This window comes from Lissotriton helveticus, chromosome 3_1 (genome assembly GCF_964261635.1).
Source record: "Lissotriton helveticus chromosome 3_1, aLisHel1.1, whole genome shotgun sequence".
In the NCBI taxonomy this organism is placed as follows: Eukaryota; Metazoa; Chordata; class Amphibia; order Caudata; family Salamandridae; genus Lissotriton; species Lissotriton helveticus.
This window is the reverse complement of record NC_136061.1, coordinates 1,704,202,638-1,704,227,924: the sequence shown is the minus strand read 5'-3', so window position 1 is coordinate 1,704,227,924 and position 25,287 is coordinate 1,704,202,638. Positions and strand designations below refer to the sequence as shown.

The 25,287-nt window shown below is 43.9% G+C and overlaps 1 protein-coding gene across 1 annotated transcript in view; it reads right to left on the bottom strand.

The window, feature by feature from the left end:
- LOC144824301 (uncharacterized) overlaps positions 1-20,770 on the bottom strand; it is a 95,175-nt gene extending 74,405 nt beyond the window's left edge. The window contains exons 1-2 of the mRNA XM_078683426.1: positions 20,669-20,770; positions 11,569-11,773 (exon numbers count right to left, since the gene is read on the bottom strand). Coding sequence (XP_078539552.1) covers positions 11,569-11,773; positions 20,669-20,770 — 307 coding nt within the window. The remainder of the gene's footprint in view (positions 1-11,568; positions 11,774-20,668) is intronic.
- Positions 20,771-25,287: the final 4,517 nt, after the last annotated feature.

Sequence of the window (25,287 nt, the reverse complement as noted above, 5' to 3'; positions counted from 1 at the left end):
GACAATCCAAGTTAAATGGTCAGAAGTGATCGTACTATGATTTGAAAAAGAAAAATGAGTAAGGTTACACTTATACGGGAACAGCGCTGGTGGTGTGAAAAAAGAGGACCTGACGTGAGCACGCAGAGGCGACGTATGAGTACTCAGACAATGTAATCACAGCGCACACAACGCCAACGACGCACGCGGAGCTGCAGGAGATGCCTATCGACACACAAGTGTACTGCTAAGCGGAAATTTGCATATCCAGTATGACACTTGGGGATATTCTAAGGTGAGGAATATAATACTGACCTGTTTATATCATATGCAAACAGCATGCACAATGTCGCACATGGCACAAACATGACGTGGTCACACAGGGTCATGCTGTGCGTCAATTCGACCTCTGTGACAGTGGGCATGTTGCTGTCATCATGTGACAGCTCCCTGTACTGAATGGTGTGCCATTCCAATGTTGATGTGCATCACAATATGTTGCAGACGTTACTCAGGTGCGAAGTGTTGAATGTATGTGATACACATGTGCAAAATGATTAATGACATGTCTCAACAGCTCTTCACACATCAACTGAGCCACAAGGTCTCAGTCCCTGTGCTACTTCAATGTCTGCCACACCTGGGGCATGCTGATGTAAGGATGCCATGCTGATGTGTGCATCCACATCGTCAACATGAGTGTAGACTACATCCCTGCAATGTGATTTCCTGGAGTCACTCTCCCAATGGTGACATGAAGGAGGTCAGGAACGCAGCCTACACAAGCGTTCACTTGAGCATGTCTGAGGCACTGTACCCCAATGGTACATGCGTGTGTAGGCCTCGTTTCCCTATTGCATTTTAGCCATAAGCGAGCACAGCATACCCCAATGGTACGTGCGTGTGTAGGCCTCATTTCCGTATTGCATTGTAGCCTTTCGCGTGCACAGCGTACCCCAATGGTAAGTGCGTGTGTACGCCTCGTTTCCCTATTGCATTTTAGCCATACGCGAGCACAGCGTACCCCAATGGTACATCCATGTGTAGGCCTCGTTTCCCTATTGCATTGTAGCCATACGCGTGCACAGCGTACCCCAATGGTAAGTACGGGTGTACGCCTCGTTTCCCTATTGCATTTTAGTCATACGTGAGCACAGCGTACCCCAATGGTACGTGGGTGTGTAGGCCTCGTTTCCCTATTGCATTTTAGCCATACGCGAGCACAGCGTACCCCAATGGTACGTGCGTGTGTAGGCCTCGTTTCCCTATTGCATTGTAGCCATACGCGAGCACAGCAAACCCCAATGGTACGTGCGTGTGTACGCCTCGTTTTCCTATTGCAATGTAGCCATACGCGAGCACAGCGTACCCCAATGGTACGTGCGTATGTAGGCCTTGTTTCCCTATTGCATTTTAGCCATACGCGAGCACAGCGTACCCCAATGGTACGTGCGTGTGTACGCCTCGTTTCCCTATTGCAATATAGCCATACGCGAGCACAGCGTACCCCAACGGTACGTGCGTGTGTAGGCCTCGTTTCCCTATTGCATCTTAGCCATACGCGAGCACAGCGTACCCCAATGGTACGTGCGTGTGTAGGCCTCGTTTCCCTATTGCATTTAAGCCATACGCGAGCACAGCGTACCCCAATGGTACGTGCGTGTGTACGCCTCGTTTCCCTATTGCAATGTAGCCATACGCGAGCACAGCGTACCCCAATGATACATGCGTGTGTAGGCCTTGTTTCCCTATTGCATTTTAGCCATACGCGAGCATAGCGTACCCCAATGGTACGTGCGTGTGTACGCCTCATTTCCCTATTGCAATGTAGCCATACGCGAGCACAGCGTACCCCAATGGTACGTGCGTGTATACGCCTCGTTTCCATATTGCATTTTAGCCATACGCGAGCACAGCGTACCCCAATGGTACGTGCGTGTGTAGGCCTCGTTTCCCTTATTGCATTTTAGCCATACGCGAGCACAGCGTACCCCAATGGTACGTGCGTGTGTAGGCCTCGTTTCCCTATTGCATTGTAGCCATATGCGAGCACAGCGTACCCCAATGGTAGGTGTGTGTGTAGACCTCTTTTCCCTATTGCAATGTAGCCATACGCGAGCACAGCGTACCCCAATGGTACGTGCGTGTGTACGCCTCGTTTCACCATTGAATGGGTTGCATTTGCAACAGCCTTGGCACCGTACTTGTGTGGGTATTCAAATAAATACATAGGGAACATATAGGGGAACAATGGAATGATCAGAATGCAACCAGGTTGTCATGGATACAGAGAGTTTTGAGCCTCCTACAGGTGTTCTAGAAAATTCAGTTGGGCAAAAGTATACAATGTTGCAAAAGTTGTTGTTCAGCTCTGGCTCAGTTTTCAAACCATGCATATGTGTGTCATGGCCTTATGTGTGATGGGATTGGATGAAACATAGGATGCTAACTATGGTGGCCTATCACACACTACTCCTTGGACTCACAGACCCTCTGCAGCACAAATATAAGGCAGCATGTGGCTGTGTGAGGGCACTTGCCTGCACAACATTGGAGTGGTAAACACAGCTGCTGTCTCTGTATCCTCTGGACCCTGATTAGCTGAGCATGGAGAGGGCACCTGCATTCAGTGATGGTGAGAACAAGGCCCTGCTGGATGCCCTCCTGCCTAACTACAGCAAGCTGTATGGAAGACCAGAGGAGCAGGTGAGTGATGTGTGCAATACCTTGGAGTGTGCACCTGTTGTGTGTGTGACATTATAGCCACTGTGTGTATAGTGTGTATAGTATGTATAGTGGATAGATGCTATGTTGTTGGGAGTGAGTGCCAGGGTGTACAGTGTTGTTTGAAGAGGGTTCTTTGTTGTAGTGGGGTGTGTGACAGCATGTCACGTGCTGCAGTGCACCCAGATGTAGCATATATTGCTCAGTGAGTGCCATGCTCAAAGAGTGGTTTGCACCCCTCATGTCATCTGTAGCCTTTAAATGGCATGTAATGCAGTTGTGTTTGCTCACAGGCCACATACTCCTGGACAATGATGCAAATGTGTGGAGCATCCGATGCCCTGTTGTCCTCAAGTATTTTGTGCACATATGTGTGTCTTTGAAACATGGACCAGGTGTACTGATGTTCTTTTACTTTACATTCGTGACAGGTATCTGCCTATGAGCAGGGTGAAATCTGGGTGGCCATCGCCAGGGCTGTCAGGAGAAACATCAAGAAGAGGTGGCAGGACATCCGGTGCTGGACCCGCGGCATCGCCATAGTACAGCTGAAGCTGGAAGCTCCACGCCGGCATGGCGGCACCCGCCACCTCACCCCCCACCTGCTCTGGGTCCTGGAAGTGGTGTTCCCAGACCTCCATAGGCAGTTGCAGCAGGGACAGCAGCAAGAAGGGGGTAGGTACATGTCTGTTTGTTGTCATGTGTGTCACATGCTACCTGCAGTGCTCCGAGGCATGGTAACACTCCCATAGTTGGAGTCGTGTGGTCAGACAGGCACTTAATGCATTGGCATAAGAATGTCCAAGTTTCAGCAGCTGCTTCTTTACATGCCTTGCCCTACTCCACATTTGACCAGCGCTTTGGCTAATGATTGTTTTTCACATGTACTCCTATGGTGCAATGTCTTAGTATGCATCTTCCTTTGCACATCATCATGTTGGAAGGGGGTCTGTGACACCTGTTGGTTCCTTACATGTAGCACCACATGTGCAATGTGTCTGCCCTTCTTCATATTTTGGCACTGATCTTGAGTCTCAACATGTGTTTTCTGCACGAGTCAGCCTCAGTAGCCTTTCTCCATGGTACACTTTCTAATTGTCATGTGTTAGCTACAGGTGCACATTGTACAATAGCACTAATTTTGGCTTGTGCATACTCACAATGGGCAGTGCGTGTGTGCATATTCTCTAAATATGTTGCATGTTGTTTGTAAATAATATTGATGGTCAGCCACACAATGTGGCTTTGGGTGTAGACAGCTGTGATGCCAGTGTGAGGTGATGGGACACTTGGTTCAGGTCCCAGGATGGCATCACATGGCAGTTCAGGCAGGACTTTTCCCATGTGTCACAAGGTCAAAGCAATTCAAACATGACCAGGTCTGGATTTGGGTGGCAGGGTGGGCAAATGAACTGTGATGCATCATCAGCTATCCTGTTGTCAGGCAGTGGCTCATCATTGTGTCTCTCATACAAATTTTTGCCTCGCCTGTTGCTTGTATCCTACTATACATTGAGCGTTGTCTCTCTTACAATTGCCCAAAACTAGACTTAGCATTGTGCAGAGTTCAGTGGCATGTGACTCATGATACATGCCATGTTTATAAATGTGCCCAAATGATTTGTAGCTGATATGTCTGATGTGTACAGGTGACTGATATGTTTTTCTTATTCTCCTTGCCAACAGCATCATCATCAGAATCTGGAGGAGACACAGGCACGGACCAGGCAGAGGGACCCAGCGACAGTGCCACCTGCTTTGAGGAGTCAGAGGGAGGCAGTGGCACGGAGGGTGAGGAGACTCTGCAGGTCAGACCACATGTGACTGACACATCCTACCATGCGGAAGGCTCCGAATCAGACTCTCAGGAGGAGGGGGAATATGCAGCAATGGTCACTTCTTCATCTTTGGCTGGCCTCCCCTCCTCCAGTACCATCTCCACCCTCCCAGTTGTTAGTGTCCCTAGGGTCCGTGCTAGCCCCCGTGTCTCCTTTGTTCCCGGCACCGCAGCCCTGCCCCTGTGTCCCCTGCTGCCCTCAGTGCTGAGTCTGTGGACCTACTCCGGCAGATTGTAGTAGGTCAGACATCCATGTTGACTGTCCTCCATGGACATACACGACTCATTACACAGTTGGTGTCGTTCAAGGAGGGCATGTCATCTGCCATGTCTGATCTACATCGGAGTGTGACTGCCATAGAGTCAACACTGACGGCAGCTCTGTACACCCAGCAGCATCCCATCCTTCAGACCCATCCACCTCTGCCTCTCCCATATCTACCCAACATACACGCTGATGCCACAGGTCAAACACAACACCAGACACACCCAGCACACCCACACAGCAGAAGAAAAGCTCAAATCTCCACGCACACAATCTCAAGGAGATGTAGGCACACCCACAGGGAGAGGGGACACACCTCACACACGCATCCACAGACCCAGGAGAACAGACTCACAGCCCTCTACCTCCACCCCCAATGGGTCCCCAGGTTCAAGTGGTAGTTTTTCCGAACTGGCTGAAGTGTGCAGCCAAGTTTATCTTGCTACTTTCAGCGATGCACCGGCCAGTGTGGATGAATCCACAATACCTGCACCCACTCCACCTGTCCTTCCCTCTACTGTCCATGCGGTGCCGGAGGATTCCACAGATGATGTCCCCAAAGTTACCACAGCGGATTGAACTCCATGTGCAGGCAAGTTTGGGTGTGAGCACATCCATGAAGGCACAAACTGTTATTCTGACTTGTTTGGACTGGCCATTGGCCTTTTATGAGCAAGGACTCTTATTTGCGTTTTCAATTTTGAACCAGCTGAATAAAGCTATTTATTTCAGTTTCTGAACTTTAGTTTGTCTGATAATGTCTGTGACTGCTGTGTGCCTGGGAGCTGGTGTGATGTTCAAATTTGGGTATGTTAACATGTGTCTATCTCCTGATGGTAATGAGGTTAACAATGGTTTGTTTTTGATTTAACGGCTGGGCACTGCTGGGCACTGCTGGGCACTGGTGGGGGTCTTAGCCACACACACACTCTAATACTGGGCACTGGTGGGGGTCTTAGCCACACACACACTCTAATGCTGGGCATTGGTGGACACTGGTGGGGGTCTTAGCCACACACACACTCTAATGCTGGGCACTGGTGGGGGTCTTAGCCACACACACACTCTAATGCTGGACACTGCTGGGCACTGGTGGGGGTCTTAGCCACACACACACTCTAATGCTGGACACTGCTGGGCACTGGTGGGCACTGGTGGGGGTCTTAGCCACACACACACTCTAATGCTGGGCACTGGTGGGCACTGGTGGGGGTCTTAGCCACACACACACTCTAATGCTGGGCACTGGTGGGGGTCTTAGCCACACACACACTCTAATGCTGGGCACTGGTGGGCACTGGTGGGGGTCTTAGCCACACACACACTCTAATGCTGGGCACTGGTGTGCACTGGTGGGGGTCTTAGCCACACATACACTCTAATGCTGGGCACTGGTGGGCACTGGTGGGTGTCTTAGCCACATACACACTCTAATGCTGGGCATTGGTGGGGGTCTTAGCCACACACACACTCTAATGCTGGGCACTGGTGGGGGTCTTAGCCACAAACACACTCTGATGCTGGGCACTGGTGGGCACTGGTGGGGGTCTTAGCCACACACACACTCTAATGCTGGGCACTGGTGGGCACTGGTGGGGGTCTTAGCCACACACACACTCTAATATTGGGCACTGGTGGGGGTCTTAGCCACACACACACTCTAATACTGGGCACTGGTGGGCACTGGTGGGGGTCTTAGCCACACACACACTCTAATGCTGGGCACTGCTGAGCACTGGTGGGGGTCTTAGCCACACACACACTCTAAGGCTGGACACTGCAGGGCACTGGTGCGGGTCTTAGCCACACACACCCTATGCTGCTGGGCACTGCTGGGTGTGTTTTCTACACACCTGTTACACTTACACTGACATAGCAGACGTATGTCCGACACGTCTCACTGTTACACAGGTGATATGCGGTAGCGTACCGTACCCCGAGGTCGATGACGTAGGTGCGGCACGTCTCCGTATTACACTGTTGATGTGCGGTGACGTACCGTAACCCGAGGTCGATGACGTAGGTGCGGCACGTCTCCGTATTACACTGTTGATGTGCGGTGACGTACCGTACCTCGAGGTCGATGACGTAGGTGCGGCACGTCTCCGTATTACACTGTTGATGTGCGGTGACGTACCGTACCCCGAGGTCGATGACGTAGGTGCGGCACGTCTCCGTATTACACTGTTGATGTGCGGTGACATACCGTACCCCGAGGTTGATGACGTAGGTGCGGCACCTCTCCGTATTACACTGGTGATGTGCGGGAGTGTGTGGCGCAACGTACCCAGACATTACAGTCGTGCAATGGAGATGTGCGCGTGTGGCACCATGTACAGGTATGTTGGACTTCGTTGTACTCACCTTCTGCGCCGTCGTATGTTTCTATGTACGAGGTGGTGGCCGTACAGGATTGGGATGACACGGACGATGGCGTTCATCTCCTGCTTGTCGCGTACCGGGGTGCGGTTCGTGCCGGAGTCTGGTTTTACGGTAGTTTTGAGCTCTCGTAGAAAAAGAGCCGTACGGAGTGTGTTCAACACGGATCGTACTTCCTGGTTCGGAAGACGCGGTCTATTTACGTTCGGACATAGCGTGGAGCGTCAGCCGACTGCAATTCGTATGAACTTTCGATTTGTACGGCGTTTTTTACGAGGTGTACGGAATGCCGCTTTTGGTTGGGATCGTACTTGCTGATTCGTACGGGGACGCTTACGGGTACGATTCGTATGGGGAAAAACGCTCCGAACGGCAATTCGGAGCGCTTTTTACCGAAGTGAGAATGGGGAGGATATGGAGATTATGTTCTTAGGATCCAAGGAGTTAAACACATATCTTAGTGACCAGAGCTAATACTACAGCTGGACATAAGAGTGAGGTGTTACCTGATACGTGCCAGTGCAAAAGAGGTTGATAAAGAAACAAATCTGCATGCGCATGAACTGGACCCTCTTTTTAGGTCTCTCCTACTCTTTGAGAAATTCACTTGTTACCAATGCAGTAAACATAGATATATGCATGTATAAATACATAACTATGGGGGTCATTATGATGGCGGACAGACTTCAGTCCGTCCGCCACAGTATCAGGAACTGGGACCGCCCACCTACAAGGCCCCACTAGGCAAATTAACAATGGCACCACCCCCACGGCCATCGCAATGCCCATATTTTACATTGCGCTGAGTGCTGCTGGCTGTAGCACCCGCCGCAATGTAAAAACTGGACTGTTCACGTATCCCTGCACTAAGTGGCAGGCAACATGGGGCAGGGCTATGTAGGGGGGCACCATAGGTGCCCCTCAACATCCAAAAAAATATGCCAGGGGAAAGGGGGCCTGATACGGGCCGCCAATGTCCATCCCCACTAGCCTTTTCTCTGCCAGTGAACTGTCATTAAAAGGCTGGTGTTGAGGGACATCGTAATCCCTAAAGCGGTGCCTAGTAGGCACCACCACCAATGAATGGGTGAACCTCAAGCAACCCATCGGATGCATGCGTTCAGAGTTTCCGATCTCCATGGTACCGCCAGCCACCGCAATGTGGTGTGCTGGGAATGGCCTTCCGATGGTGGGTAGAGCGCCACCAAGAGCCTGTAGGTAGTGGTCTCGCCGGCATCATAATGACGGCCTATGTACCTACAGTACAGAGAGTGGCTTTTCAGGACTTGCCATTCACTAGGCTGTTCTTAGAGCCATGGTATGTTGTAGAAGGTTACTTGGGGAATTAATTATTCACCTATAATAAACTCTCCACTTTTCTGGCCCCTTTGGCTTTCTCTGTTCCCCATTCCCCTCCAACGCCACCTAGTGGAGGATGTTAATTTTTCAAAAAGGTTGCTAAGAAGGTCATCTACCTGGGGTTAGACATTTCTTCCATGAACCATAAGGCCTTGCTTGCTTATGATATAATTCAACTTATCTGATCATATTAATATTAGAACACAGCTGTGAGGCGTATATCTTGTTACCAGAAACAACTCTTTACCCTATTCTGGATAAGACAAACATCGACCTTTTTACAAGTTCCATTTTAGCTACTTGAATTAATGCACAATGTATGTGCAGTTTTCTATGAAAAGATTAGCCAGGACTCATTGCATGGAAAATCAAACAATTTGCACAGCAAACTTAAACAACTCTTTCTACATTTCATCAACATTGCTTGGAAATCTGAATTACAAGAATATGGGCCCCAAAGGAAAACACAAGAGCAGAGCTATCATCATGAATTCCTATTCCTGTATTACCAAATTAAGCTCCTCAGAAACACAACTATTATTCTCAATCCACTTTGCATACATAGCACAGTCTCTAGCTGCACTACATTTACCTACAATAGCATATGGTACACTCAGGAATAAATCTAATAGTTGAGCTTGACAAAAAGAACCTTGGTCTACTGAAATAGACAATGTTTTAATTAACATGTAAGATGGCTTCATTTGTATATTGCTATAGTTTTAGGCAACAACAATAGACATATGTAGCCTTGATGCGCCTGGAGCAATGTCATATTGCAATGTATCAATAAACCACAATTTTATTGACATGCATTTTATCATCTAATTTTCTCATTGACAAACCTTGAAATTAAGTTAAATCTTTTGGTTGTTGATGGTATATTGGTAGATTTGACTGGAACCCTGGCTCATGGCTTCAAAATCCATTTGACAACACACAGATATATGAACAATTTCAATACAATTGTACTCTTGAGGCAGAGGAAATGGGACCTAACATCAGCCATGAGATGCATAGTTCTGCATTATAGTTTTGGGAGGAGATAACAGAGTTATTCTGATTATAGTTTACTACATTACAACATATCTTGCCAATATTTCCAGATGGTACAATGAATAGCTACTACTATGATTACTACTATGAGTAGGACTACTAATCGGCAGGGCTCCGGATGTACCCCATAGCGCAGGACTGGGATAGTACCCTGGCGACCTATCATCAGGTGTGCCTGCAGAATAGCATTGTGTAATCATTTGCACCTCTCTCTTCATTCCCACTTCTAATGAAACTTTCTTCCCCCCCTCCCTCTCTCCCCCCTCCCTGCCCCCCCTTACAGGGCCCCCCTCACACTTTTCCATGCACGAGATGAACCCTACGAATTGCACATTACCACTGACGCGAGGCACTATGGACCTATTCCCCACTTGCATCGGAGACTCCACACACACAAACACGATTACTGTTAGACACCACCCAGTCTTTTGTTTTCTGTATATTTTGGATTGTTCTTTATATTTGATTGTTTTAATACGAAGCTTTGGATATGAGATATATTGTCAATGTGATCAACTCCTTTGGTTCTACAGCCATGGCAGAGCCTATGCTCCGAATTGAACATATCTAGGATATGCAGTCACAAAACAGATGTTACTTTCTCCGTTGTTGAGCACTGACGTTATTGAACATCAATCTTTTACACACCTGCCGGTATTATACGAATCTGTCATGCTGTTTAATTGTGTTATTTTTTCTCTTGCTCCTTTGCTACCAAGCCTTCGCATGAGAGTGATTGCCTGCAACGGCCTGTGCACAATAATTCACACTACAGCGTCATTTATTATTCCTGTATACATATGTGTAATGTTGTACAATGACAAAATGCAATAAACATATTCAAACAAAAAATGAGTAGGACTACTAATATTACTATTTCTACTACTACTACTACTACTACTACTACTACTACTACTACTAATAATAATAATAATAAGAAGAAGAAGAAGAAGAAGAAGAAGCAAGTAAAAAAGAAGCTAGAAGATGAAAATATTCAACAAAATAAATATCATATTCATTATCCTTATAATTAGCAATTGTGATATTAGTAGATGTAGTAGTAGTAGAAATAGCAGCAGTAGTAGTCATAGCACCAGTAGAACTTAATGCTGCAAAATAAAGTTGGGAGCAACCAAACAAAAAGTTGAAACTACATAAAGGAGAACATAAACATAAAGTCAAATGATTATCTCCAGTCTCCAAACGAGAGAAATAAGTATATATAGATTTTCTTTGCTGCACTGTAATATCTAATCATAACCCTAATGTTGGGTTAAAAATAGGGATGGCTCTCTCATCAGTTCTTTAATTCATAAAATATTTCAGGCATTTGTTTTTAAGACAATAGACTTATTTGCCAAAGACATCCAACTGATCTCGTAAACATTCAATTGTCAATTGTAGTCCATTTTGACTATTGTTTTATCATGTGATTTCGACCCTCATCAATAGTTCATGAACAAAGTGTATTCTCTATGCCTAGCCTAACAGATTGGTGGTTAGAAATGGTGTCTCTAGTTGGCAGAGGTATGCACCTTGTTCTTGTAGGGACCACTACTGTGGTCAGGGTAAGCTATTTACACACTAAAAGATAACCTGTGCTCACCCTCTGGTAGCTTGACACAGAGCAGTCAGGCTTATTCGAAGAGGCAATGTGTAAAGAATTTGTGAAAAACAGACACACACACACAAAGTAACAAAATGAAAACACCACAAAAAGAATCCAAATAAGGTTAGAAAAATAGATAATAATTTTATGAGGAAAGCAATACCAAAATGTCAAAGATCTAAACAGGAAAACAAGAGTTATGCATTTTTAAAGAACATTTAAAAATATAATGCTTAAAATCTTAAAGAGCCAAGCTGGGATATCTGGTCGCTCTTGACCGGGGTAAATCCAAAGTCCAGGCCGACTGCAATTGAGTGCAGGTTGAATCCAGGGACCAGCCTTGGCCTGCTGAAAAAGTACCTTGGATGGAGGATGCATCAATGTTGAAGACCCGATGTGAGGTGCAGATGAAGTGATGTGTCATTGTCGATCCTGTGGATGTAGGCGATGTGTCTGTTCCAATCCGAGTAGCTGCAGAAGCTTCATCTGTGAACCCCTTTGTGATGCAGGTGATGTGTTCTTGTGCTATGCAGTCCGTCTTAGCAAGGTCCTTGAGTAGCCATGCCTATACATTGAAGGAGATTAATCACTGACATAAATATAGAATGAAAAAATATCGGCTCCCTATACTTAAACAGGTAAGTACAAAAATATTGAAGTTAAAAAAAAAGATGTAAAAAATATTGAATTAAAAATATATATAAAATAAAGTACAAAATAGGTTAAATATAAAAAAATTCTTCCAAATTTTAGAAAACTAAATTACATTTAATATACATTTTACCTAAATATAACAAATAAACTTAATAAAAAAATAACCACACAAATATAATAATTTATACATGTACATATATTTAACTATTAGCTTTATTTAATTTTTAAACTTTAAAATTATATACATATATTTATATAACTATTTTAAAATATGGAAAACATTCTATACTAAATTAAAACATTAAATTATATAAAAAAATTAAAACTTACATTTCTTAATACAATAAATGCACCAGTAGGGAAAACGCTGGATAGCAAAATAATTACATTTACTATTCCAACTCCACTGATCGCAATAGTAGGGAAAGTGTTGGATAGCGGAGGGTAAAAATGTATATTCCCACTCCAGCAAGAGACTGTGGGGTCGATTCCGATCCCGTAAAAAGCCCTCCGAATCGTCGTACGGAGCATTTTTTTCCGTACGAATCGTACCCGTAACCGTCTCCGTACGAACGACGTAGTACGATCCACACCCGATGCAGCTATCCGTCCGAATCGTACCAGGGACCGTACAAATGAAATCCCCGTACGAATTTCCCTCGGAAGCCGCTGTACACGACGTTCATACGTTTCGCGGCTGCTTTTTACGACCCGGCAAGTACGATTCGTGTTGTGTACGCTCCGTACGACCCTTTTTCTACGGGAGCTGGAAACTGTCATACAGTCAGAGTTCGCCCCGAAACAGGTACGGAACGGACTCCCCGGGTATGGCGCATACCCCCCATGATCGCAGGGGTACGCGCCGTACCCCTGCGATCATGGGGGTACGTGCCGTACACCCTGCGTACATGGGGTACGTGCCGTACCCCATGTTCGCTGGGTGTACGACACGTACCCCCCATGTACGCTGGGTGTATGACACGTACCCCCATGATCGCAAGGGTACGGCGCGTACCCCTGCAATCATGGGGGGTACGCGCCGTACGGTGTGTAGGTGATCGTGTGCTTTTCTGTACGAATCGACGTGGACCGTACGAATCGCGTCCGGGTCGCCCGATCGGGATCGGAATCGTCCGGTCGTACGGCATCCGTACGAGTCGTACGGAAACGTCTCCGGATGCGAGTCGTACGGACGGAGATTTTTAACGGATCAGAATCGACCCCAAAGTAGGGAAAGTGTTGGATAGCGGAGTGAAAAAAAAATACTATTCTCACTCCAGAGAGTGCAATAGTAGGGATGGTGTTGGATAGCAGAGGGGTAAAAATTACTATTCCCCCTCCAGTGAGGGCAAAAGTAGGGTAATTGTTGGATAGTGGAGGAATTCCATTTACTATTCCAACTCCAGTGAGTGCAACAGTAGGGAAAATGTTGGATAGCGGAGGGGTAAAAATTACTATTCCCACTCAAAGGAGTGCAACAGTAGGGAATGTGTTGGATAGTAAAGGGGTAAACATAACTATTTCCACTCCAGCGAGTGCAAAAGTAGGTTAAGTGTTGGATAGCGGAGGAATCAAATTTAATATTCCAACTCCAGTGAGTGCAACAGTAGGGAAAGTCTTGGATAGCAAAGGGGTAAAAATTACTATTCCCACTGCATTGAGTGCAACAGCAGGGAAAGTATTGGATAGCGAAGGGGTAACAATTACTATTCCCACTCAAATTAGTGCAATAGTAGAAAAAGTGTTGGATAGAGGAGGAATTAAATTACTATTACAACTCCAGTGAGTGCAACAGTAGGGAAAGTGCTGGATAGTGAAGAGGTAAAAATTACTATTCCCACTCCAGTTAGTGCAACAGTAGGGAAAATATTGGATGTGGATGGGTACAAATTACTGTTCCCTCTCCAATGAGTGCAACAGTAGGGAAAGTTCTGGATAGCAGAGGGGTAAAAATTACTATTCCCACTCGATTGAGTGTAACATCAGGGAAAGTGTTGGATTGCAGAGAAACAAAAATTACTAATAACATTTAAACAATACATTTTTTTAACAAATCATAAAAATTATTAAAACATATTACAAAAGATACATTTAAATATATTAAACATATAAAAAGAACACAAAGTATAATATAAATTACGTATGACAAAAAGCTTCAAATATTGTATAAAATAAATTAGTAAATACATTTAAAAACAATAATTATTTAAAAGGAGCAAATATTAACAAACAAAAAAAGTATGTAAAACATCAATGTATTTATTATATTTCCTACCCTATAACACCAGGGTAACACCACACCACTAAAAAAACACTTAAAAAGTATTATTTATAATTATTTCCATAATAATATCATTAATAATCAATTAAAACATATTGTTAATTAAAAAAAACATTAATTGAATACACATGCTTTAACACTATAATATCCACAACACACACCTAAAACTAATTAGACAATTACCATAATTAATTTCTATTTAATGAATTTAAATTAATTAACAACTAATTATTAATTCATCAATTAAAAATCAATTACTTCCCACCCTTTCCACCAATTACACCTTTAAACATCAGAACACACACCTAAAATAATTACAAAATTACCATAATTAATCACTAATTAAAATTAATTAACAACTAATCAAATCAAATCAAAATCAACTTTATTGTGTTTCACATGCAGAAAACCCGAAAAGTTTCACAACATCCAATATTTCATTTAAAACATGATACAATCAAATTACATACAAAATACAATTCCTATCAGTAAAGGACTAAAAAGGGCCCGTTGGACTACCTCACATGCTAAACAATAAAATGGAGTGTACCCTCAAACAAGAAGGGCAGCTAGTTATCCAGACAGGCCCTGGTCTCACAGTATATTTCAAATAACCCACAATGAAAAAAATACAATCAGCCTTCCACAGTTGCAAGTACAGAAGCGCTGGGCGGACCTGGTTAAAATTCAGCTTCTTTAATAATTGGAATAAAAACTATCTCCAGGGTACCTCATAATATTTACAAAGAAACATAAAGTGTAGCAGATCCTGTGGAGATACTTCGTTGCAGCCACACACCTTACCTCTACTGCACCCTTTTGGGACAGCGAGTAACAGATGAAAAATATATAGGCGGAACCTAAACAATAAAAAACGCTCGTATGTAAACAGCGACCCCATGAGATAAGGCTCAGTAGATGGATTTGTTTTTAGCATATGGAATGTGCGGACCCTAGGTTTTCGCCCTTCTCGCTCATCTCCTTCTAGTTTCCTTAAGTTACTAAAAGCATTCTTAACAAACTCCACATCCTTTTCAACAATAGAATCAGGCTTTAAGAAAAGTTCAAGGTGCCCCAACTCATCGAAACAACGTTTAATATATTTTAGCCTTGGTATACGGGACATGTTGTCAAGGCTCATGCATTCCTTTATGATCTGCTGACTGAGGGCTAAATCCTTAGTCAGTCAACACTTGAGCCAGAACGATAGGGGGCTCAAAGCCAGGGTGGCACATAAATAAGGCACCTCATGTGTCACCAAATTCGGCAAACCACTAGGCGCGCCCAAGTGCTCAGAAAAATATTCCCAACCACCTGCTCTGTGGCAATATGCCCCCAAATTTCACTGCCATAGCAAGCTGTGGCTATGCTTTTAGCCTGATAGACTTTCACCATGGCTGCAATTGGACGCTTGCCTAACTTTGCAGCAAAGTTGAAAATAGCAGCATTTACCCTCGCCAGCTCCCCCTTTTTCTTCTAAATAGGAGGCCCCCAATTCAAACGGTCATGCAATAAAACTCCCAAGTGTGAAGAGACAGTCCCTGCGCTCACTGAGATCCTTCTTTCCGACAGATTCAGTGCACACCGGCCCATACCAAGGTGGCCCGTGCAGCTCGGACTACTACCTCGACCTCCATTTCCTCACCTGGACACGTGGATTCATGGTATGTACGTGCCCCTGCAGATACTATTTTTTATGCATATTAGATGCTTGTTTATCTTTCAGTTTTCACTTTTTGCGATAGGGCCCGCATACTAATATAGAGGATGGGGGTGTCCACAACCCTCCTCCAACTGATCGGTCATTTGCTACCTATCTTACCCATGCACTTCTCACATTGCATATTGTACATACAAGCCAATCGCCTACTAGCTAGATATATATCATGACAGCTCTAAATGGTGTCTCTGCACCAGTATGCACACAGTGGCTTCACAACACTGTGTTTGTTTTTTATTTTTTTTATTTTTTATTTGCTTGCTTCACCTAAGGGACTTCTTTATCTCCAGCTTTTCACACTTGACATCCGTTCTCCACAAGACACCAGTTGTAGAATCTTAGTGTTTTGCGCTCATGTGATGTCATTCCAGATATTTTTCCTTTGGGCATCATGATGCACATGGTGAATTGTTGTATTACACGGTTTCCGGATGTCTTCCAAACAGGTTTTAAACATTCGGATTTTATAACACTACGCTTTTCCTTCTGCTCCTCTACTCCTTCAGTCCCCCTCTCCCTCGCTTTCAGGCATTCCTGCCAGTTATCATTTTTACATAATCACGTTTCCCCCTTACCCCATCCGCCTCTTCTCCCCCCATTCATCCCTGTTTCATTTCCGTAACCACTTCTGTGTCACAAAAAATCCTGTGTCATACATGTTTATATGTTCATTTGTGCACATTTTTATGTCTTTTCATTGTAACTTACTGCCCTGAAGAAGTTCATTCTCATGAATGAAATGCGTTGGCTGGCAATTTTGTGAAAATAAAGGAGCTGTGCGCCTCTCCAAAAGATTGGCGACTTAATTTGTCTGCGCAGCAGTTGGCACTCAAAGAAGGCAAATACTGGAGTAGCTTGTGCACACTCAACTAGATTGACTATAGTAACACACAACAAGGGAACTTCACAGGGAAGTGCGGTCACCGTGCCCGCCGTTGATTGGAACTGTATCTCGCATGAAGAGACAGTCGTCAAGGGAACCTTCTCGGGACCTACTGTGAAGAGAAACCTTTTCTTGGGCCACATCCCTACCTGCAATATATAGGATTTAGCATTATTAATTGCCAAATCTCGGGCCCTCATGAATTTTAAGAAGGCGTCAAGCAGGGATTGGAGACCCCTAGCAGTTATGGCTATAAGGACAGCATTGTCCGCAAATAGTAGGAAGGGAAGCAAGCCCTTGTCGCCCTACATACTGAAAATCTGCCCCTGTGTCCGCTAAAACTCTATCCAGATCGTTTATGTGGAGGTTGAACAAAAAAGGGGCCATAATACAGCCTCGCCGTACCACCTTCCCAATGTCAAAATCCCTGGAGGCACGAATATCCTGAGAGAATCTAACATCAGCCTTAGTGGCCCTGTGCAGATCCTCTAGGAAGTTAACGATACTGCTCTCCACCCTCATGGCTCTCGTGGACTGTCACAGTTTGACCCGGTTGACACAATCAAACGTGGACGAAAGGTCATTAATCATTAATTCATCAATTAAAAATAAATTACTTCCCACCCTTCCCACCATTCACACTTATAAACACCACAAAATGCACCTAAAACTAATTACACAATGACCATAATTAATGACTAATTAATTATTTAAAATTAATTAACAACTATTTATTAATTCATCAATTAAAAATAAATTACTTCCCACCCTTCCCACCATTTACACCTATAAATACCACAATACACACGTAAAATTAATTACACAATTACCATAATTAATTGCCAATAAATTAATTAAAAATAATTAACATCAAACAATTAAATAATACATAATACATTACTTTCCACATTTAACACTATAACATCTAAATTAAACAAATATTAATAAATAAAAAATATTCAATAAATGTAATATCATTAATTTAGGCCACCCTATTCCCCTATAAACGTACAACCCGCTACAGAACTTAAAACGCAAAATTCAAATAAAAAAAAGGAATCGCTACTAAAAATAATAAATACATTTTATATAATGAAATTACTTCCCACCCTATTCCCTTATAAACTCACAACCCGTTACAAAACTTAAAATGCAAGATTCAAATAAAAAAATAATAACTACTAAATTGGAACACACGTAATAAAAATACAAAGAATTTTTAAACAAAAAAACCTACATATAAAATATATACTAAAATACATAAAATTAATAAAAAATCAATATTTTTAACAACTATATTTTTGCAAACGATATTAATCACATCAATATTTTAAACATCGATATTAATTCCCTAAAATTGATATTCTTGACCACAATATTTTGTCTGTCAATATTTCTGACCCACAATATTTCTACCTTGATATTTGTGCAAATCAATATTTTTACATCGATATTCTGTCTCTGCACCAAGGAGATGCATCAGTTCCGATTGGCGCAAAACCAATGCTGCTGGGTCAGCTCAAAAAAATAATTTGTAAGGGTCCAAGACTGGATTGGTACCACTTGGCAGGGCTGAACTCACAGATGGCATTCCAGGTGTTGTTGCAGTGTAGCAGGAACTCTTTGATGTCCCGAGACTTCACAACAGGGGGAAAACTAGCATGCCCTGGGATTCACTCTGGGTACAAGTGAGATAGGTCCAGTCCTATTCTCAGCAGGGCAAAGGACAGCAGACAGCACATCTGAGCAGAAAAGCAGTTCTTTCAGAGCAGTAGTCCAGAAGAGTGGCAGTCCTTGTAGCAGCACAGCAGTCCTTCTTGTGCCTGCATGTCTTTTTTGGAGACCAAGCTATACGATTTCATGCCAAAGCTGTGGAGGTTTTACCAATATTTTGGAGATCTACGCTCTTCTTTGACAGTAATTTGAGGAAATAAATTACTTCCACCAGAAAAACATTTTTAAGTGAATTGTTCAGTGAGAAGTGAGGCAAATTTCACCTGATTTTCACTTTTCCATTGTGAGCGCACGACAGAAGGCTTGGGATTTGTTTGAGCGTCAATCTGCATGAAGAAATTAAACAGAAGGACTCACAAATATATCAAATAGGAAAACTTGTCATGCATCAGTTTGAGAAGACTCCATATCTGGAAGTCATAATTTCAGCAGAGTGCAATCTGTGTTCATCTATTATACCTGCTTTAACACATTTTGGAGATTTTTTTAGACTTATTTCAACTTAGAAATGAAATAATGAATGTATTTAATATTGTTTTAATATTGCCTGGGCTGACCCACAAAGGTATCAGAGCGATGTACTATTACCAATGGAGTAATATTGCACTGAAGTTAATGAGGACAGTAATAAACCTGAAGGACAGAGGCTATAGTTGTAATGCGAGAACATCGAAGCACCACATGAACGTTAGGGAAGTGAGCATGAGTTTTTAAGGTAGAGTTTGAAATGGTGAATCTTTATATTTTTCTGGAATTAAAATAGGGTGTAGTTGATTCCTTGGTCTTTGGGAAGTTAATTCCATATTCCAGGAGCTTGGTGCTACAAAGGTTGCTGCTAAGGTCTTTTTTTTGTTGGTTTCGGTATACCCAGATGTAGGCTACAATTCCTTCTCATGTATCTCTCTTTTGCTGAAGATTAAAGTTGTCTTTTAGGTAGACGGCGAACTTAAGGTCAGTGATTTATGAGTAATGCAGGCCATAATAAGTTAATTATGGTTTGGTGTAATGGTTTTCTCTGCTTTGATTGAGTGACTAGTCTGGCTGCAAAATGAAGGATATCATCAGTGATGGACTTCTGATTTTGGAAGGCCTGCTAGCAAAGTGTTTCTGGGGTGAAGATAAAGGAGCACAACATGTTTGCACTGTATTTATGAAATCAGGTGCATGTACGAAGGGCTTGAACTTAGAATAGATGTAATTGGATGAGGCAGTTTTAGTCACTCTGGAGAAATGCCGTATTATGATAAGGTTTTGGTTGATAGCAATGCTTAAAATATGACAAAGAAATCCTCAACTGCATCATTAGACAACTGCCTTTTCTTTGACACCCATTCCTGCACCCATTCCTGGAAGCGTCTGAAACTGAAACTGATAAACATTAGACTCTCTGGTCATCTAACCTTTGAAAGATGTTAACAGTAAGAGGACCTATACACAAATAATCTCAATTAATTACATAAATAATCTAACCAAAAACAGAAAATAAAAGAATAAGTGGAAAAATTAAGAAGTTCATCCTTGGGCATTTAACCTATACATTGGAGACATTTTTTTTTAGAATCAAAGATGTCCTTTAACAAACTTTTAAAAATGGAAACATGACAAAAGAAAACTCTTTGGCCATTACAGGTTTTCCTGATGGAAGCTATAGATTGGACAATTGGGATTTCTGCCATTCAAATCTATTCCTCATTTGGTCTTACTGGTGCACGGTTCTCCAAACCAATTATCATAGATGACTTATTATTAAGCTACTCAGTTTTGTGTAAGGGAAATCCAGGTACACTGCTAACTCCACAGCAGAATATTATTCTCCATTTCATAGCTGAATGTTTGAAGTCTTAAACGAAGGAAAACATTCTAATAAATTTTGAATGGATACCTGGCTAGGACAAACAATGGATGTTTTTTAATGGGTACTCGGACTTGAGCACACTGACCTGGGTGTTGCGGGGGAGAGCCAAGGAGCACCGCTTCTCTCCCGCGGTGTTTACCGCTGCCGTCTGCAGCCTCTTTGCCGAATCTTGCACCCTGACGCCCATCTTGATACCCAGCCCACAGAGGAACGGGGTCTACATCCCCCAGCGGCCCCTTCGCGACCGGAAGTCGCGCACGCCCTGTCCCACCCCCGGAGGTGCTCTTAGTACAGCGAGAGCCCCGGGGGAGCAGGGGACTTGAGCACACTGACCTGGGTGGTGCGGGGGAGAGCCAAGGAGCAGCGCTTCTCTCCCACGGTGTTTACCGCTGCCGCCTGCAGCCTCTTTGCCGAATCTTGCACCCTGACGCCCATCTTGCTACCCAGCCCACGGAGGAACGGGGGCTACACCCCCAGCGTCCCCTTCGCGACCGGAAGTAGCGCACACCCTGTCCCGCCCCCGGAGGTGCTCTTAGTACAGCAAGAGCCCCCGCGTTGCGGGACGCGCGCGGGCAGCGCCGGGCTAAGCCCGGGACAAGGTCGGGCCCTCTGGGGGCCTCAGAGGCCTGAGGAGGACGGGACGGGGCCACCCTCTTTGGCCTTTGGCTTTTGGTTATGAGGAGGTAAAGAAAGATTTTTGCTTGCTTTTGGTTCTCCGCCTCTTGACTTTGCCTTCCTCTAAGGACATATTCCCTCCCGAAGCGTATTTGTTGCAGATAACCATTCTGTTACACCCAAAATCACACCATGACTCGCAAGGGGGTTACTATAACCAGCTCAAATTTGTCTATTGCTAGAGATACAGGTGTATCTCCCCAGCCCACACAAACAGTAGTCGCAGAGAACGCTCTTGCATGGTTAGACGATCTAAACACCCTGTGTAAAACCAAACATGCTTTAGTGGAATCGCCGCTTCCTGATGATAGCCCCTGTGTGTCTCATGATATTGTTAGCCCCCTGCAACCTTTCCCATCAACCAAAACACCCAACATTGAAAACACTTAAAGGATAGTTTCCCCTCAATTTTCATCTGTTAAGCGGAAACGTAGTGGGATTAATCGCACTGGGAATCAATCAAAATTCCAAACATTGTCCTCGAGCCCCACAGTTCCAGTCTGCAACTCTCCCCCGACTCCAGAGGCTTCCGAGACATTATTCATTTCAGCTTCTCCTCCACAGCGGGATTTATTATCCCTTATTGAACAACTGGTCAGCTCTATTATAACACCACTAATAGAAAAAATAAACACACTAGGGGACAGGTTGACTGGAATGGAGGAAACCATCAAATCGAACTTTCTAGCCAATAAATGCAATAAATGTTTTATAACACCTAACTTTTCCGACCTACCTACTTCTCCCAACGACCCCAAGCCAGTTATGCAAGACAAAAGGGCTCCAATCCAATCAAAAGTCCCTAATGCACCAGCCCCAATAGCCCGTAAAACTTTTTTTAAAACCTTTTCTGCCACAGATTACTGCTCCTAGAGCACAGTATAAAAAAGCTACCCCTATCCAACTCCCTCCGGAGGCAGCTCCTTTTGTACTTGTCCTCGCGGGAGTACCCTTACTTACACCTGGGAAAACCGAGAGACAACATGACTTGCTGAATAAGGTCAAATTTTGGTTGGCAAAAAATAGACCCTTGCCATCTAACCTCGAGGGTACAATAGTGAGTGTTAGAAGGGTGTGTTGGCTGGGTTCCCTCCCAAAAGACATTGATGGTGATCTAGTACTGGTTAGATTTAGGCAGAGAAACATCGTCCCATACCTGCGTACCTGTGCACCCCAAGTGGGTAACGGCCCAATCACCGTCTGGGATCTGCATGATTTTTACCCTAGAATGCCATGCATCCCTACATCTAGCCCAAAGGTAGGCTGCAACATGATAATGGGCAGAGGACTCCATGTACCGAGCGCTCGTAGCTTTCCCTTCTGTACCAGACAGGAATCACCGTTTTATAGTCCCAAGTATTGGAACCCCTAGTAATTACTGTCTGATCTAAGCTTAACTTGTGAAAAGATTGCTAACATTAAGACACTTGTCCCCACGGGTTGTGGAAAAGTTTTCTTTTTTAAACCTCAAATACTATGTATCATTGTATGTATGTTTTTACCTGTAACTGATTTTATCTGTACGCTTTTATGATTTTAAATCAAAATCGAATAAAGCTATACTGACTGACTGACTGACTGGGTACTTGATTAGTTACATGGAATGTCTGTGGTCTAAATGATCGGCAGAAGAGACAGCGGGTGTCTACATTATTAAAGAATATGAGGGTGGATTTTGTGTGCCTTCAGGAAACACACATTATGGTGACACAAGGGTACCTTTTAGAACAATTGGGATTTCATGTGTTGGCATATTCAAAACAGGGAGCTAGAAATAGAGGAGTAGCTATATTATCCAAACGTAAGGACATTATAACGAGAAAGAAACTTGAAGATCAGTGGGGTAGATGGGTGCTTGTAGAGTGTTTGATCAATGGGGAGTGCATTACCCTAGGCTCAATATACGGCTCAACTGAAGATGATCCAGAGATTTTTGACTTTTTGGATGTGGAATTAGCTACTTGGTCCCCCTGTGTTATATATGATTTTAATATTAATGGTTCGGGTGGTTTGGGGCTAGGGTCACATGGGAGGTGTCAAGGCAGGAAAAAAAGGGTATGCCAAGCTGTTCTCAGCCTTGCAAGGAACAATGCGTTGGCAGATGTATGGGGTAGCTTAAAACCTGGGGAAAAAGGGTTCACTTTTTACTCAACCCAACACAAGGTATGCGTAAGGCTAGATTACTTTTTCTCATCGAACTCTTTGCTGGCTCAAATAAAAATCGAAAGGCTTCCTCGGATACTTTCCGACCACAATCCTCTGACTCTGACTCTAACTTCAGCAATAACACATAGAAGGGAGAGGGTATGGACCTTTGAGAGAGGGTTGCTGAAAGATGATAACTATATACAACACATGACACAATGGATCAAAACCTTCTTTGAGATCAATAGGGACAACACTGCTGCAGGCATTGTCTGGGATGCCTTTAAGGTGGGAGTTCGAGGGGAAACCCTAAGCTTTAATACTTTTAAACAAAAACAGGAGCAGGTAAAAAAATATAGAATTAGCCAAGGCAATATTGGATGCAGAGGAGGAGTTGTCTCAATGTGTAATAGTAGGGGCGCCACCCGATCAGGTCCTTATCAAAGTAGCAAAGGCAAAAATGGACGCGGAAGAGGATATAGCAAATAAGGGTGCGAAGATCTTTCTGGCAGGTTGGGAGAGGTGCCATAAATTTAGTGACACAGTGGGACGTACCCTAGCGGTACGTACCAGAGAGAAGGTAGCTACAGGAGAAGTAAGGGAGATTAAGGATATGACGGGAAGAATCTTCACAGACTCTGATGGGATTCGTGAAGTTTTCAGGCAATTCTACGCTACATTATATGATGAACAACAAGGGAAAGATCCTGATGAGATAGGCGTATACCTGCAGGATATACCAGTGGCTACTCTACCTGAGTAGGAAGGTGAAAGGTTAGATGCACCTCTCGAGCCAGAAGAGATCAATGCTGCCATAATGAATCTCCCTTCTGGGAAGGCGGCAGGGCCAGACCAAATTCCAATCGAATTCTTTAAAGTCTTCTGGAATATACTCAGTCAGGATATGATAAATACAATGCAGCAGGCACAGGCAGGGGTATCTATACCAGGATCTTGGGCAGAGGTGGATATTGTTATCTTTAAATAGGGGAAGCCGCCTATTGAACCCGGCTCATATAGGCCAATTACCCTTATGAATGCTGACACAAAGGTTTACTCAAAGGCATTGGCGATAAGGTTTGCTAGTATAATAGACACATTGGTGAGTGTCAGCATGGTTTTATCCCAGGGAGAGGCACCACCCATCACACTCGGACTTTTATTACCTTGTTTGATGCCACTGTAGTTGCAGGAGACCCGATGGCAGTAATGTTGTTAGACGCAGAGAAGGCTTTTGATTGGGTCTCCTGGGACTACCTGCGGTTTACCTTAAGAAGAGCCGGATTTGGGGAGGGGTTTGTCAAAGCAATACAAGCATTATATACATCCCCAGCAGCTTGTATTCGAGTAAATGGGGGTTCTACATTGCCACTACAAATCAAGTGGGGAACAAGGCAGGGATGCCCATGCTCCCCACTGTTATTCGCCATGTATTTGGTTCCATTGATACGTAGAATGGAGATGAATGATAACATCACCCCATTGACCACACATACAGGTCACTGTAAGATACTGGCATACGCCGACGATGTGGCGGTTGTTACTCCACACCCCACTGAGGTTTTAATACAGGTTGTGATTGAGGCTTTGAAGTTTGGCCAGGTTTCAAGATATGCTTTGAATACTTCCAAAACGCAAATAATTAAGAATAAAAATGTGGACTGCTCTGACCTGCGAGTGGTTCAGTCTGGAGTATATTTAGGGGTCATAATTACTTTCGAATTAGACACCTTAGTTGAAGCAAATATAACTCCCATAATCACTAAAGTAAAGAAGGACTCGGATAGGCTTCAGAATCTGCATTTCTCCATAGTCGGACGCACTAATATTGTGAAAATGATGATCCTCCCTAAGTTTCTCTATGTTTTTAGGGCAGTCCTGTTATTTTTTGAAACCAAGTGGTTTAAGATTTTAGAACACATGATTAATAGGTTTGTTTCGGATAAGGGAAAGACTAGAAGAGCATTAAGATTTATGGCACTACCAAGGAATAGGGGAGGTTGGGCGCTGCCGGATTTGAAACTCTATTATTGGGCAGCTGCCCTACAGTATATGACAGGCCTACTGGGGGGAGCAGAGCTGGAAGGGCAGGATGAGCTAGGCACAATAGCAATATATGCCCTAGTTTTGCG